Raw genomic sequence first — 16,876 nt, 5'->3', positions numbered from 1 at the left:
CAAAAAATATAAAAAGTAGAAAACATGATGAGTACATTTCTCATCACCCTGACAAGTTTATTCTCCTTTAAACAAGCTATAAAGGAATCAAATTATTAAATGGCTACACAGTGCATAATTAATAAGGGTAGTTAATTTTATCATACGAAATTTTAAAAGGTTCAAGTATTAGATGCCTGGCATGAGTGTCTCCACCAAGGAATATGTCAGGTAAGTGTTCACCACTTTCCTGGGCGCCGCCTGTCTGGGCCCTGTCAACACCTCTCCGTAAATGGGGTTGCACTCTATCTTCAAAATGGCTCCTGCCCTGAATCAGCACTAGCTGTACTCATTGAATATCTTAGTTCCTAGTAACTATAAAATGAATAAATGCAATCACATCATACCTCTAAGTAAAAGTTAAATCATACTCTCACAAGAAGTTAAAATATAACAAATGCATTTGAAAATATACATGTATACATATCTGATTCCTGTCGCAAACATCTGTGACTCAACCACTGAGATCACAATGATATATTTTACTTGGAGAGCAAGTCTAATGGTTTGACTTTCAACCATACTCAAACACAAAAATGCTCTTAGAATTGCTAGCAGGTTAAAAATTCTTCCAAATATGGCTCAAAAAGTTTTAGTCCTACTAAATATCTGTTTCATGTTGGGGCAAGAATAGCAATAAAAGTTATTCTTTCCTTATTTTCTGTTCATTCAAAGTAACACTTGTGGCATAATTTCTCTTATGTTGAAATACTATTAGTACAGAATTAGTATTTGGGAGATAAAGAAAAATCAGCAATAATCAAAATAGTATTTTAAATCTTTATTGATACCATTTGTTTATGAACCAATCTATTTATAATTCTTCCAAACTGTATCCTTACAACTTGAAATTAGTATTTTTCTCAATATTAAGCTTGCAGAAAGCATTTAGCTAGCTACCTATGTAAACATCAGGCACAATGCTAAGTTCTGAATCAAAAACTATTTCCAATGTAATTTCACGTTAATGTTCTTCAAAACATTAAATGGAAAAACCTGAATTACTTTTCAAAATAAAAGCCATAAATAATTAAATTCTTATTATGTGCATTACAAGTTACTTACATCAAATGACCAAGGAAAGCATTATGTCAATTCTAAGGATCATCTCTACTCATAGAAGGCAAAGAAAAGTTATATATGACAATCATCAAATTAGTACACTCAGGCTTGATATAGTCTGATTTATTCTTTGTTGTAAAACTGTTAGGTTGAAATATCTTGAAGTTATATAGATACTTTAGTTATTTTATAGTATTTCATAATAGTAGCATGGCATTCATTTATTTTGTGAGAAGTTATTCAGAGGTCCTAAAATACTAGATGGCTGGAATGTCACATTAAGGAAATTATCATTATATATCCTTATATATATCAATGTCTAATAACTACATATTTGAAATTAAAAAATCATTTAATATTGACTAAATATTTAGTATATTTTGTGATTTTTCTGCTGGATTTCTTAATTTGAGCTAACCACATCTAATAATCAGTTTTTCTGTTTAAAATAAAGCAAGCACTTAGTTTCTATTTATGATAAATCCCAAACTTTTGTTATTATTGATGTTTCTCTTGAAAGATAAGAATAATTTGATATAAGTAAAGAGGAATGCTTTTTAACTTTTGTATTATATTACCTTGATATTGGAAACCTACGGATTGGCCTCCAGAAATAATAACAGTACTTAAAAGATATGGAGAAAGAATAATTCCATGTGACAACATTATAGGTAAGATTATTTAAAAAACAAAACAAAAAAGCAAAAACCAGCACACAAACAATAGGACTAGGCTTTGATTATTAGTAGCTTGTATAACTCAGAACTGCCAGTTTGACACTGATTAAGCTGACACCACAAATATTTTAGTTGCCCATTCTACCATAGTTTTTAAAATTTTTTAATTTGATTTTTACCTACCTGCAGTCAACATTTTTTAGGAATTAGTTCATTCTTTCTTTGTAGCTTGTTATCACTATTAGAGTATTCTGTCATGCTTTGGGGGGTCACAGTCAATTACAATCTTATTTATTAACTTGAAATGTTAAAAAAACTTATTGACCGGGCGGCGCCTGTGGCTCAGTGAGTAGGGCGCCGGCCCCATATGCCGAGGGTGGCGGGTTCAAACCCAGCCCCGGCCAAATTGCAACAAAAAAATAGCCGGGCGTTGTGGCAGGCGCCTGTAGTCCCAGCTGCTCGGGAGGCTGAGGCAAGAGAATCATGTAAGCCCAAGAGTTAGAGGTTGCTGTGAGCTGTGTGATGCCACGGCACTCTACCTGAGGGCGGTATGTGAGACTCTGTCTCTACAAAAAAAAAAAAAAAAAAAAAAACTTATTGACCTGAGAACCATTTCCTAATAAAATATTTGGCCATTCTGAATTTTTTTTTTTTGAGAGAGTCTCATTATGTCGCCCTCGGTAGAGTGCTATGGCATTACAGCTCACAGCAACCTCTAACTCTTGGGCTTAAGTGATTCTTCTGCCTCAGCCTCCCGCCCAGCTAGGACTATAGGAGCTGCCACAACGCCTGGCTATTTTTTGGTTGCAGTTGTCATTGTTGTTTAGCAGGCCCGGGCCAGGCTCGAACCCGCTAGCCACAGTGTATGTGGCCAGCACCCTACTTGCTGAGCTACAGGCACCGAGCCAGCCAATCTGAAATTTAAATATAAATTATCTCCAACATATGCGGCCTTCTTTCACTGCCTTTTATTTTATTTTTCTTCTTTCTTTCTTCTCTCTTTTTCTTTCTTCTATTTTTAAACATAGAGACAAGGTCTTGCTCTTGCTCAGTCTGGTCTCAAATACCTGTGCTCAAACAGTCCTCCCACCTGGGCCTCCAGAGTGCTAGGATTACAAATAGAGCTAGGATTACAAGTATGAGCCACTGTGCCTGGGCATGCTTTTTGTTTAAATGATTTAAATGACAAATTTGGACCACATGAAAATTGTTAAATATTGGAGGGTTTGAGAAAAATAGTTTTCATTTTGTTTGAGAGAATTCCCTTAGCTGAAACTGTATTTGTGAGTTCGTGGTGAATAGTACAACACTTGCTACCTTTTGATCTGCCTAACCATTAAGGACTAGCCAATTACAAGATTTAAAAGAATGAATATTTACGATTTATTCTCTAGTTTTATATTTCTCTGATAGAGGCATATTTGAAGAAAATGTGTTTTCAAAAATTTACTAATTGCTTAATTTGTTCTGTTTGCAAGGACTGTCTCCTTAACAACATTTTTTTACTCTTGAGTTCTTTAGGGAAAATAGGAACTGTTGGAACAAACACTTTTTGACCACAAGAAAAAAGACTGCAAATCTTGCTGACATTGACATCTGAGCTGGCAGGGTGAGAATTTACATTTAAGGGTGGCAGGAATCCTGGCCTGGTCTGGGTAATATTGTGATCTAAAGGGAAAGCTCCTGAACCACGCCTTTCTAGAACTGCGTGGTTTCTCCTGCTCAGGACCCCTGGTGGCATGTTCTCGAACAATTCTTTGCCCCCTGACAACTGCAATGGGGATGGCGAAAGGACCTTTTTCTTTCCTGTAAGTGCTTTGCCATCTTCTGAAGTTGGTGGGGTAACACCTGCAGCAAGCTGGGAATCAGAGCTGTAGTGATTCGCCCCCGAGTTTCTTTTTTGAACTATACTCCCTAAGGTGGAAGCAAACATTGTCTGGTTAGAATCTGGGTCCTGGTCAACAGGGATTTCAATGCATTGCTGATTTCCTTCTGGAAAAAAAGACTGATAATTAATTTCATCATATGACATCTTCCTTGAGCTAGCTTGATCCAAGGCTCTTAGCAAATGTGCCGTGTCTTTTACATCAATGCTCTGGTGCCTGGTGATGAATCTCTTGGAAAGCGCCAAGCCATTGGTTTTATAGGATAATTCTTCCTCTGGCGTAATATCCTGGAGCTCCTCTTGCAAGGAGGCCACTCTGACCTGGTGCATTAATAATGGGGGACTCTTGAGCCAGGGAGGAGCCTGGGCCAGCTTGGGCCCATTAGGGGCCACAGGAAGCTTTTTCCCAGGGGAGCTTGGGTCCTGGGCATCATCACTGCTTCCGGAAGGCTCACGATCTTTAAAGCCAGAAAGCATCAATTCAGCTTCAGAAGAATGTGAACGTGGCAATGAGGCTGTTTTGATGTCTATTTCAGAAGGAGTGGTGCAGGAGGCTGAGGAGTGACTCCCACCCATGTCCGCCGGCGGCATGTTCAAGAACTGCCTAGTTCTGTGTCTTCCAGAGGGCGATTTCGCTGTTGTGATGATGATGACCTCTTTCCCCTTTGCTTTGCAAGCACTCAGCAGAACTTTCAGGGTCTCTCTGTCTTCTGAATTTATAGCATAAACGAGAGCCGAGTAACTGGAATGGTCCTGCAAGCTGAGGTCAGCCCCACTCTGCAGGAGCAAAGAAACAACTTCGGGCCCAGCTTTCTCTAAGCAAGCGTGCATCAGGGCAGTTTTCCCAGACTTGTCCTGGATGTTGGGATCGGCATTGTTCTCTAACAGGTATTTAACCATTTTGGCTTTACTGACACTCTGATGATCAACATGTTTGGTCTTACAGGCGATCATTAAAGGGGTTTCCCCCCGGTCATTGCTTTCATTAATGTAGGCACCGCCTTCCAGCAAAAGTCTTGTAAGGCGAAGCCGGCTCTGGTGGACTGCTTTGATCAAGGAATTTCCATCGCTGGAAATTTCTATACCTTCATCCATCTTCAAAAGTCGAAAATCAATACCTGCTTAACAGAGAAGATGAAGACCAATTGATTAGCCAGAATCACCACCCCAATTTATATTCATTTTGTAAATAGGACATAAGCCACTGCCTACTCTAACATTAATATAAGAGACACAATGTCTGAAATTCACACTGCAATCAGAATGGTGAGCCTGCAAATACGTATTTTTCTTGATTCCATTATTTAAATCATTTGCTGACTAGATTATGGAGTTAGCAACAACTACTGGGTTAAATTCTGACAGCAGTACATTTGCTCTGAAAAAGGAGAATGGTAGGCAAGAAACTAGAAAGGAGCCATGTAGACTTTGTAAACACTACTTTTCATCACTGAAACTAAAAAAAATTATATTTAATTTATTTAAATATTTTAGATTCTTAGATTCCATGTCCTTTAACAAATTCCATTAGCTGGTAAGAATTATGTCTTCATCAAAGTCTAAGGACTATTTTGTCTTTTAACAATCCTTAGAGTGGGGGAGAAAACTCAGATAAACAAATGTAAAATATTTAAGTCTATTTAATTAATTTGGTAGTTTTTAGAAATGAAAAAACATTCTACCCATTTACTTTTTTTTTTTTTTGAGACAGAGTCTCCCTCTGTTGTCCTCAGTAGAGTGCTGTGTCGTTAACAGCTCACAGCAACCTCAAACTCTTGGGCTCAGTGATCCTCTTGCTTCAGCCTCCCACGTAGATGCGACCACAGGCGCCTGCCTAATTTTTACAGAAGAGGTTTTGCTCTGGCTCTGGCTCAGGCTGGTTTCAAACTCCTGAGCTCAGGCAATCCACCCGCCATGGCCTCCAGAGTACCCATTTACTTTTTTTTTTTTTTGTAGAGACAGAGTTTCACTTTATCGCCCTCAGTAGAGTGCTGTGGCATCAGACAGATCACAGCAACCTCCAGCTCCTGGGCTTAAGCGATTCTCTTGCCTCAGCCTCCCGAGTAGCTGGGACTACGGGGGCCCACCACAACGCCCGGCTATTTTTTGGTTGCAGTTTGGCCAGGGCCGGGTTTGAACCCGCCACCCTCGGTATATGGGCCGGCGCCTTACCGACTGAGCCACAGGCGCCGCCCCCCCATTTACTTTTTAAAGTAAGATTATGGAACATGAATTTCTGTCTGATAATACAATAGATGTGTTATCTAATAGCCTCTTAACAGAAAGAGATGAAGAGAGCAGAAAGAAAGGGAAGGAAAAACGAGAACAGTGGCATGCACACAGAAACTACTCCACTGTTAAACATCTAAAAGATGCTGAGAGGTGCTAGGAACTGAGCTGTGACGATACAAGCCCTACCCACAAGGAGCTCACAGTTTTTTGGAAGAGATACTGAATAAGTAGCTGGTTACAGTACCAGTCATGGGCACATGGAAGCTTTAAATACTCAGGGCCCAAGGAGGGGGCCTCCCATAAGCCAGCCATTTGAGCTGGGACTTGAAGACCGTATACGAATTTGGCAGGCAAAGGAGGGAGGGAGAAGTGAGAGCCCTCCTTGTAAGAAGACCTAAAGGCATAAAAGAGCAGTTGTTTATAGAATGGGACAGGCTCTATTTACACAGATACAGGGAAATAGGAAAACATGTCAGCAGATGTTTGGAGTTAGGGTTAATATGGGCAGAACCCCACGCATAATTTTGTTCCTTCTTGAAATCTCCTAAAACTAAAAAAATTTTTGAAAGACATAAATTCTTTTATTGTTATTATTTTTTAAAGAGACAGGGTCTCATTCTGTCACTCTCGGTAGAGTGATATGATGTCACAGCTCACAGCAACCTCCAGCTCCTGGGCTCAGGTGATTCTCTTGCCTCAGCCTCCCGAGCAACTGGGACCGCAGGTGCCCGCCACAACGCCCGGCTATTTTTTTTTTTTTTGTTGTTGTTGCAGTTTGGCCGGGGCAACCTGCCACCCTCAGAGTATGGGGCAAGCGCCCTACTCACTGAGCCACAGGCGCAGCCCGACAGAAACTCTTAAAGACAGAGAGAAAAGGCAGGAAGATGGCAGCAACAACGGTTTGGAAACCAGAAAGCAGATAGGCCAGTAGTAACTGTCACTCAGAAAGCTGAGCCTCAAGTCAGCAGGGGTGAACGCAGAAAGCAGGGGTAAAGCATACAGCTCAAATAAGGAGGACGAGGTGAGAAGCGTCAGACTCCCATATCCTGGCTACTCGAACGTGACCCTACCCTGGACCGGCAGTGGCAGGGGTATCATCATCACCAGAAACCTCATTAGATGTGCAAAATCTCAGACTCCGACCCGGAGCTGCTACATCACAGCCTACACTGTAACCAGATCCCCAAGTGATGCATACACATTAAAGATTGAGAAGCACTGTCCTCGGCCATTCCTCCAACTCCAAGCCACTAGGAGATGGAAACAACCTCTCTCCATTCTAGGGAGATGTGAAACAGAGGGTCTCTGGACTAGGAGACATGAGGCATATTTGAGAACAAGAAAATAGGGGAATAAGTGATTGCCTACTAAGCTCTGCTGAAGAAACAGACAGCCTTCTCCCTCAGCTTGGCCCACGAAGGCTGGCAGCTATGCTGTATCTCTCTCTCAGGCAAAAACTATTCACTCCTCTCTCAAGAATCTGACCTGCCTAAGAGAAAACACCTAAGAGTACTGACCACAGGATTCCTGGACATGCCACCCACGTCATCCTCCAGTGAGCCTTCTAGGTGACAAGCCTCATCATCTCTGTGCTCGAGATTTCTCATCTTCTTTTTTGAACCAGAGTCCATTCTGTCACCCTGGAGAAAGTGCAGCGCCATTGTCATAGCTCACAGCAACCTCAAACTCCAGTGCTCAAGTGATCCTCCTGCCTCAGTCTTCCCAGTAGCTGGGACTACAGGTGCTTGCTATGATACTCAGCTAATTTTTCTATTGTTAGTGGAGACAGGGTCTTGCTTTTTCTTGGGCTGGTCTCAACTCCTGAGAGCTCAAGTAATCCATGATGATAAAGTTGACCCTCCTCAGCCTCCCAGCCACTGGGCCAGCTTCTCTTCTTCTTCTTCTTTTTTTTTTAGAGACAGAGTCTCATTTTATCACCCTCGGTAGAATGCTGTGGTGTCACAGCTCACAGCAACCTCCAACTCCTGGGCTTAGGCAATTCTCTTGCCTCAACCTCCTGAGTAGCTCGGACTACAGCCGCCCGCCACAACACCTGGTTATTTTTTTGGTGCAGTTTGGCCTGGGCCGGGTTGGAACCCCCCACCCTCAGTATATGGGGCCATCGCCCTACCCACTGAGCCACAGACACAGCCCTTCTCATCTTCTTTTTAATCTCAACCCTTTAATCATGAATGCAAACAAAAATCAAAAAAGAGAAATGCCTCTTACATTAAGGATTAGAATAAACAGGAAAAAACAACTACCAGGAAACAAGTATTAGCCAGGAAAATGAAAATTTCAAAAATGCATTATCCTCCATGGGATAAGAAGATGTATCTGTGAAACAAGAATGAGATTCTATATTAAAGGAGTGTTCAGAAACTATAAAAAGAGATTCCAAAAGGTAAAAGTAAAAACATGATACTGTTTTCATTTTTCAGATTGTTAATGGAGAAAAGCTCCAAACTGGGAGAGTACCATTCATGTATATATTTCTGCCAAAATGACTGTGTGTAATCTGAAAAGAAATGAGTTAACAGCTTCACAGCCTTCTACAAAATATTTTAATAGTTGTAGAATATAACTTTCAAAGTACCACTATTTGAGTTTATCTTTCCTTACCAAATAAACTATAGACTGTAAAAAAAAAAAAAAAACAAAAAAACATGATAACAATTCTGCAAAACTCAACGGAAGAGCAGGATGATAAAGTTGATAAAATCACTAATACCGTAACAACAACAACAAAACCGCAAGACAATTAGACCAGGAACTCCAACACAAGTAATAGAAGTTTCAGCAATAGTGGAGAGAGGAAGAAAAAGGGGCAAACAAAAGACAAAATCACTAATCAGATCAAGAAAAATTTCTACACCTGAGTGACACGAGTTACCAAACTGAAACAGACCAATAGCATAGTGGAATGAATGAAAATAGCCCCTGATTATGGGGCACGATTGTAAATTTCCAGAACAGGAGAACAGAAAACATTTTACAAGCTTGGGGGCAGGGGAAGGAGGCTGCGGGTGGAAGTAAGTCACACACTAAAGGATCCTGAATTAGTCTAGATTCCAGTAAGTCAACAACAATGAAAGACAGCGGGGCAATGTCTTTCAAAATCTAAAGAAAAATAATTCTCAGCTTAGACTTCTATATTTAGCAAAATCATCAGGCAAGAATTAGGATATGTGCTCACAAATTTGCTGGAGGATATAAACTATAAAGATGAAATGGGACAGTAAGAAAAAAAGAAAACACGAGGTACCAGAGCTGGAGATCATCACAGAGGCCCCCAACTTCCAGGAAAATGGCAAAGGGGGATGCCGGGGTAACAGATGTCACAGACAGCCCCTCTGAGAACACCCTGCCTCTGCACCAGCCTGCCAGCCGAGGAACCAAACGCCCAGGGGAGCCTGCCCTCAGGTCCTGTCTCTAAGGCCTTGCTTTGTCCTGGCCTTATCTCTGCTCACTCCTCCAGGTCCTCACTTCACCACTCTCAACCACTCTGCCTTCTCTGCCTGGTGATGAGCCCTGGTGCCCTCAGGAGGAGACAGACTGGACCAGTCCCCAGTCTACACTGCAGCCCTTCCGGCAGCCCTGTAATGGTGACCCCACATTTCCCGGGACTCACTTGTATGAATGTGCTGGGAGGCTGAGCTGACTAAGACCTGGAGATTACTCAGCTTATCTTCTCCTGAGAGCTTTCATGATACTCAAGCATCTAATTTTGTGCCTACTATCCATTTCTTTTAAAATAAGCATTTTGGGTCAGGTGCAGTAGGCAGCTCATGCCTGTAATCCTAGCACTCTGGGAGGCCAAGGTGAGTAGGGTAGATTGCTTGAGATCAGGAGTTCAAGGGCAGCCTGAGTAAGAGTAAGACCCCATCTCTACTAAAAATAGAAAAACTAGCCAAGCATCATGGTAGGTGCCTGTGGTCCCAGCTACTTAGGAAGCTGAGGCAAGAGGATGGCTTGAGCCCCGAAAGTTTGAGGTTGCTGTGAGCTATGACACCATGGCAGGAAGACTCTGTCTCAAGAATTCAAAATAGGCTGAGCAAGAAGACATCTTGACCTCAGGAGTTCGAGACTCTATCTCAAAAAAAAAAAAAAAAAAAAAAGGAAATAAACTTCTATATGTAACTCAAAAAAAAAAAAGAATTCAAAATAAATAAGTAAAAAATAAAAATAAGCATTTTACTTAGGGGTTGACAAACGAATGATTAATACAAAAGTCAAGAGAAAGCTCCCTCTTGCTGGGGACTGGGAGGGACTGAAGGAGGCCTCTAGGTTCAGGTGATGCGATTTCTTAGTCTGGGTGGTCTGTAAGTGGATGTCCATTTTTTTTTTTTTTTTTTGAGACAGACCCTCAAGCTGTCGCCCTGGGTAGAGTGCCGTAGCATCACAGCTGGCAAATGCTTTGATACTTGCAAGATGTTTAAGGAATAATTGTAATGATGATGGCTAACAATTGTTGAACTATATGAACTAGGCCCTGTTTTTAAGAACCTTATGTATGACACTACAATCCGATGAGGGGGGCATAATCTTTGTACTCTAGTGATGGGGAAATTGAAGTTTGGAATTTACAGATTGGAAGTGGAGTGGGGAATATCCACATCTAGCTGATTCCAGCTGGGACTACAGGCGCTCGCCACGATGCCTGGCTATTTTTTGGTTGTGGTTGTCATTGTTGTTTGGCAGGCCCAGGCTGGATTCGAACCTGCCAGCTCAGGTGTATGTGGCTGGCGCCTTAGCCACTTGAGCTACAGGCGCTAAGCCAGGGTGTCCATTTTTTATTATTCTTTAAACGGTTCATATTTCACATACTGTCCTGTATCATAACACTCTTCTCTATTTAATGTATAACAGAACACGTATAAAGAAAAGCACACCACACGTGTGCAAGACACATGTCAATCCTAAAATTTACAAAGAGTCATATTAGGTCTTACTTTTTATACTATAATTCCATCATGGTATGACCATAGTATTTGTGCCTAGACTTTTAACTGGAGTCTCAACTCACTGTAGTAAGCTCCTGAGAGGCAGTGTTCAAAAGGACATGCTTGTTCATCTCTCCCTTGTATAACTCACGATGCAAAGAACTACTCATCATATCCACACACAAACAATGCAAGTGAATGCTGTGATTTCATGTCCCCGGTGCCATATTCTATAAAAGCTATTCCAGAGCCAGACATACCTGCAACCCAGGAATTTAGGAATGTAGGATCTGCTGACAGCTTGTGTCCAACTTGGAGGTCTAGTCTGAGAGCAAAGCATCTGAAAAGAGCGCATGTGAGACAATGATCATGAAAGAAACCCTCTTCACCATTTTTCATTTACAAACGAGTTTAATAGTGCAAAGAAATTTAGAGAATTGAGTTGGAACATAATATCAAATATAGAAGCCACTTAGTAACTGCAATTCAAGAAACTATACATAAAAACAAAACAAACAAAAATCCTTTGACCAAAAGTAGCATTTAAGAAACAGATATTCAAAGAAAAACAAGTTGCTAGATACTGGATTTCTTTCTTTCTTTCTTTCTTTTTTTTTGCAGTTTTTGGCCAAGGCCAGGTTTGAACCCACCACCTCTGTTACATGGGGCTGGCACCTTACTGCTTGAGCCAAAGGTGCCGCCCAATACCAGATTTCAATATTACACTCTTATATAGTTTCTATTATGTGAGCCAATCTTTTTTTTTTAAGTCTTTTAAGAATCTTTTGAAAAAGGCAGCGTCCGTGGCTCAGAGGGTAGGGCACCAGCCACATACACCAAGGCTGGCGGGTTTGAACCAGCCTGGGCCAGCTAAAATAACAATGACAACTGCAACAACAACAACAAAAATAGCCAGACGTTGTGGCAGGCCCCTGTAGTCCCAGCTACTTGGGAGACTGAGGCAAGAGAATCACTTAAGCCCAAGGCTTTGAGATTGCTGTGAGCTGTGATGCCATGGCATTCTACCCAGGGCAACAGCTTGAGACTCTGCCTCAAAAAAAAAAAAAAAAAAAATCTTTTAGAAAAGACTTTCTACAGAGTTCTATAGAAATTGTAGTTAAATGCACCTTTATTTTATTTTTATTTTTATTATTATTTTGGTTGCAGTTGTCATTGTTTAGCAGGCCTGGGCCGGGCTCAAATCTGCCACCTTTGGTGAATGTGGCTGGCGTCCTACTCACTGAGCTACAGGTGCCGAGCCTTGCTATAAACACTTTTAAAGCTCTCTTTTTTTTTTTAATTTAGTAGAACAATTTTAAAATTGTTTAAACACTAACATTTTTGGGGAAAAAACATTGTCAAATACTTTATTCTCTAAATGTCAATGTGCCTTAATGGAATAGCCCCATGTCTTCAAGCCTTCATCTTTTTTAGTTGATTCTTTTATCTTGCTCAATCTTTTTGTACTTCAAAGATGCCAATATTTAAGTCTGAAACTATACTTTTGATGAAGAATGCTTCTCGTTCCTAGAATGCCCTTTCCTCCTGGGAAACATCCTGACTGAACATCAAGTGCCAATGTTCTCAACTCAGCAATTTTCAAATTCAGCTACAACTTCCACACAGATAACAGTTCATCTGCAGAAAATCTGGGGATCAGACAGACCAGGTTTCAATCCTAAGTCTACAACTCTTTAACTTATTACTGCGTGCCCTCATCATGTCTCTTGGCCTCTGAGAGTTCTGAGTGTCTTGTGTGTGCAACAATAACCATAAAACATCCATCCCATCAGGGTGTGGTAAAGAAATCGGATAATATTGGCCAAGCATGGTGGCTCGCACATGTAATCCTAGCACTCTGGGAAGCCCAGGTCAGAGGATTCCTTAAGCTTAGGAGTTCAACACCAGCCTGAGCAAGAGCAAGACCCCTATCTCTACTAAAAATAGAAAAATTAGCCTGGCATTATGCCAGGCATCTGTAGTCACAGCTACTCAGGAAGCTGAGGCAAAGGGATATCTTGAACCCAGGAGTTAGAGGTTGCTGTGAGCTAGGCTGACACCATGGCACTTTAGCTTCAGCAACAGAGTGGGGCTTTGTCTCAAATTTAAAAGAAGAAGAAATTAAATAATGCCTAGAAAAAGACTTTTTTGTTGTGCTTTCTAACTCACTGCATTCTTTAAAGATTTTATTTCAAGATTAGCTTTCTTTTATGTATTTATTTATTTATTTATTGAGATTAGGTCTCACTCTTTTGCCTGGGCTAGAGTGAAGTGGCATCATCATAGTTTACTATAACTTCCAGTACTTGGGCTCAAGTATTTTCCTGTCTTAACCTCCTGAGTAGCTGGGACTACAGGTGCTCACAACCACACTTGTGTAGTTTTTACATTTTTTTAATAGCGACAGTATCTTGCTATGTTGCTCAGGCTGGTCTCAAACTCCTGGCTCCAAGTGATCCTCCCACTTTGGCCCCCCAAAGTGCAGGGAAAAAATGAAAAACTTAGTGGGGAAAGGTGGCATATACCTGTGGTCCCAGATACTCCGAAGGCAGAGGCAGGAGAATCACTTGAGCTTAGAAGTTTAAGGCTGCAGGGAGCTATGATCACACCACTGCACTCCAGCCTGGTGACAGAGTGAGACCCCATCTTCTTATATATGGGTTTTTTCCACAAGAAAAAACAGAGCAGAAATATCAGATGAGTGATTTCAAACAGGCTTTTGAAACAGAGGGGAATAGTGGAATGGCAAATGGCCTTAGCATAGCAGAAGAGTCTACCAAATAAAGAGCCAGGGTAGGTGGGCCCTGATGGGAAGAGACCCATGAAATTTAGGGCATGGACACCCCAGGTGCCCCAGAAAGTGGCGATGGGTAACAAGGCTAAAAACAGGAGGATGGTTACCAGTCTGTGGACAGAACAACAGTGCCCCTAGGTATTTTATCTTACCCTAAGTAGCAGGCAATTGTTTTTTGAGGCAAGAAAATAAAGATTTTACTCTGAACATACTGATCAGAAAAGCTCCAAATGTATAGGCAGCATGCTGAAAACAGGGGATTGGAGTGAGAGCCTGCTGGCCGAATGGTGGGATCCCCAGATCCCTGCCCTGCTACCAGGAAACTGGAGGGCAGGAAAAAGAAGCAAAAAGCACTGCATCTTAGCATTATGAGTTTTATTAAAAATATCTGTTGATAAATGAAACAATTCAAACCATAACTGCATTTACCCTTCCAAACACCCACTCTAAGTGGAAATAGAAAGTTACCTGAAAACATTATTCAAAATTTCATACTTCACTTTTGTCTCTTCTCTCCCTGAATGAGTTTTTTGCCAGCCAGCTGTCAGTTCCTACTAAAGGAAATCAAAGCTATTCAGAATTACATAAACACCAATAATTTGTTGCATACATCTTCCCCATTTGGAGTCTAGTTTTTTAATTCCTTGTTAAGAAATCCCTACAGTGTTTGTTCAGTTAATCATATTTCACTGATTATGAGTTCGTAAAAGTGTCTGGAGTGGATTTTGTGCTCAGCAAGCCATTCGTGTCTGTCTGCCAGATGGAGCCTCCCTGGGAGAACTGCCGGGGTTGGGGAGGCCTGGGCACTTATCTGCAGATGAGGAGGCTAAGGAAGGAAAGGAAGGCCCATCTCACTTATCTGCTTGCAGGGTTCAGTTACACATGTGTGTCCTTTATCAGCCTAGCTCCCTGCCTCTGGGACAACCAGCTTCCCACAGAGCCAGGTTGGGTCTTGAGTACTTGACAGCCCACCATAGGGCTGGTGGGCCAAGGTGCTTTAAAAGCCCTCTTGGAGATGATGGGCTGGAAGCCCGTTCTGTGGCTTTTTCTCTCCACAGCACCCCCAGTTTTCCTTTCATTAAGGCTGAAAAGTTACCTTCTTTTGCACTTCTTACTCTACTTCCAAATAGGAAGTAAAGTTCATTGTCTGGGTAGGAAGGGGGTTAAAACTTAACAAGGGGTTTGAAGCCCACAATTCAGCCCCCTCACCCTTGCCCCAGTCCCTGCCCTTGGCTGCCCACAAGGGGACTGGAGCCTGCTCAGAAGAGGCAGCATCAGGGTGTATATCAGGAACCTGGGTCTGTCTCTCTCCCAGATTCCAACCTTTGGGAAGTCACTCATTGGAGCCTTAGTTTCCTCATCCCTAAAATGGGGATAGTATCTCCCTTATAATAGATGATTGTGAGGATTTCTGAAGATCTGAATCAGTTGCCAGTTAGGCATTCCATAAAGGTCAGTTTCTAAGCATGCATCAGCCCATACAGCACTGCCTTTGTGAATCTTCTGGGCTGGTGGGGTCTGATGATGGGAGGCCAGTGGGTTCTAGGCACAGGAATCACAGGTAGAGCCTGTTAAAAATAAAATTCCAGGCTCTACCCCCAGTTATTCAATAGGAGGTGCTTCCTGTGCACACTTGGGGAAAATCTGAGGCCAACTCTTCATTCCTCGTTCCAGGCCCACTTCCTGTTTGCTGTCAACCCTTGGGATTGACACAGGGCCGCCTCCATCCTCACTTCCCAGCCATGGATGCACAGCTCCCCCGCTGGAGTGAAGGGTGGGAATGGCCGCCCAGCAGAGACAGCGGTAAAAGGAGCCCACAGGTCCCAGAGAGGAGGACAAGCTGAGAGGAGGGAGAACCAGCCAGAGACTGCAGATTGCTGCCCTGCCTTTCCCAGACAGGTCTGAAAAAATCCCGAGTCCTAGTGGGCAGCCCAAGGCCAGGATACAGAGGTCAGCTGCACTTGAAATAGGCAGCCTGCCTGCCGCAAGCAAAATGTCTCCTGCCGGTGCAAGGGGCAGAGCCAGAATAAAAGAGATGGCATCTGAGCTTGTCCAGGGAAATGTAAGGACTGGCTAGGAAGAGTGTTCTTCCCCGGCACCATTTTATAAGAAATATTTAGAAACTGCCCAAAGAGAAGAGGAGCTGGTAAGGTCTGCTGTGTTCTCCCCACACGCCCCCAAAGGACTGGCTGTCTTCTCTGGGTTACTTCGGCTATCCCCCAGGCCTCTCGGGCTGGGGCCTTGGGCATCTACACCCCAAACTCTGTCAGTAGAGTCCCCTACCCCCAACACACACACCAACCTACACTTCCAAGTCTCAGGGAAGACTCAGGAACCAAGGGTGTCCACGCTGTTGAAGATGCTGGCAGCGTCTCCACGGTCCCCTCCGCGTCCTGGAACCGAGAGCGTTTCCTCAGCTTCTTCCGAGAACCACGGGGAAGGAGCCCATGGTGCTGTCGGAGAAGGGCAAAGGAAGGTGACTGGGGCGACAGCGCCAGGGCACCGATGGGGGCGGGGTGCACGTTTCGTCGCCTCATCTCTCAACCAGGGCGGGCCGGAGCTGGCGGACTGAGGCGATCGCCATCCACGAAAACCGATTGTGCCCAGAGCCGCTGCGGTGCGGTCCTTGCACCTCCGCCCTCCCACCCAGAGGTCGCGGCCCTCCCTTGGGCAATGGCGCGTCCGAGGGGACAGCCACGGCTCCCATCCGGGAGCAGGCGCACCTCTGCACCCCGGCTCTCTGCGACAGGGGTCCGGCATCCTGGTGCCGAGGCTGTGCGCGCCGGTGAGGCGCGGGGACCCGGCTATCCATCCCTGCGCCGCTGCTGCTTCCCGAGCCTGAGGCTGCAAACGGCTCCACGGCCCCCAGCCCGCAGTCCGCGTCCTGCCCGCACCTCCCGCCGCCCAACCGCCCGCGGCACCTGCGGAGACGCGCCTGAGTCGGACTCCGCGACCCGCGCGCTCCTGCGGCCGAGTGCGCGCCGCTCCGGCTAAGGCGCTGACCTGCGCCAGCGAAGCCCCCGGCCGGGATCCTCCTGGACACTCCGCAGCCTGGCAGCCTGGGGTCGGTCTCTGACCCGCGGCGGGGCCCAGAAGGAGGCGGAACCCGAGTCCCCGCGGGGTCCTGGAGCCGACCACGGGCGCGGGTCGCGGGAGACACTAGGGCGAACTCAAGCGGAGCGCGTCCCGGGGTGGCGGGGCAGTGTTCGGAGAGACCCCTGCAGCCCAGTGAGTTTCGGTTGGC

The 16,876-nt window shown here is 43.9% G+C and overlaps 2 protein-coding genes across 9 annotated transcripts in view; one reads left to right on the top strand and one right to left on the bottom strand.

Moving 5' to 3' along the window:
- FAM151B (family with sequence similarity 151 member B) overlaps positions 1 to 4,508 on the top strand; it is a 59,591-nt gene extending 55,083 nt beyond the window's left edge. Inside the window, exons 7-8 of the mRNA XM_053587592.1 lie at positions 3,292 to 3,387; positions 4,386 to 4,508. The gene's annotated coding sequence lies outside the window, so the exon portion shown is untranslated. The remainder of the gene's footprint in view (positions 1 to 3,291; positions 3,388 to 4,385) is intronic.
- ANKRD34B (ankyrin repeat domain 34B) lies at positions 2,401 to 16,552 on the bottom strand. Of its 8 annotated transcripts, none has more exons than XM_053587555.1 (5): positions 16,356 to 16,552; positions 15,935 to 16,085; positions 13,364 to 14,186; positions 11,099 to 11,178; positions 2,401 to 4,781 (listed from the first exon to the last, which is right to left on the bottom strand). In XM_053587555.1, the coding sequence occupies exon 5, from the start codon at positions 4,756 to 4,758 to the stop codon at positions 3,217 to 3,219; it is 1,542 nt and encodes a 513-aa protein (XP_053443530.1). In that variant the 5' UTR covers positions 4,759 to 4,781; positions 11,099 to 11,178; positions 13,364 to 14,186; positions 15,935 to 16,085; positions 16,356 to 16,552; the 3' UTR covers positions 2,401 to 3,216. The 8 variants fall into 8 exon arrangements, with proteins under 8 accessions (XP_053443530.1, XP_053443516.1, XP_053443520.1 ...); XM_053587541.1 differs by having other exon boundaries at positions 14,101 to 14,186; XM_053587545.1 differs by having other exon boundaries at positions 14,101 to 14,186; positions 15,939 to 16,085.
- Positions 16,553 to 16,876: the final 324 nt, after the last annotated feature.

This window comes from Nycticebus coucang, chromosome 1 (assembly GCF_027406575.1).
Source record: "Nycticebus coucang isolate mNycCou1 chromosome 1, mNycCou1.pri, whole genome shotgun sequence".
Classification (NCBI taxonomy): Eukaryota; Metazoa; Chordata; class Mammalia; order Primates; family Lorisidae; genus Nycticebus; species Nycticebus coucang.
The sequence above is the reverse complement of the archived record's forward strand: the minus strand, read 5'-3'. Positions and strand labels throughout refer to the sequence as shown.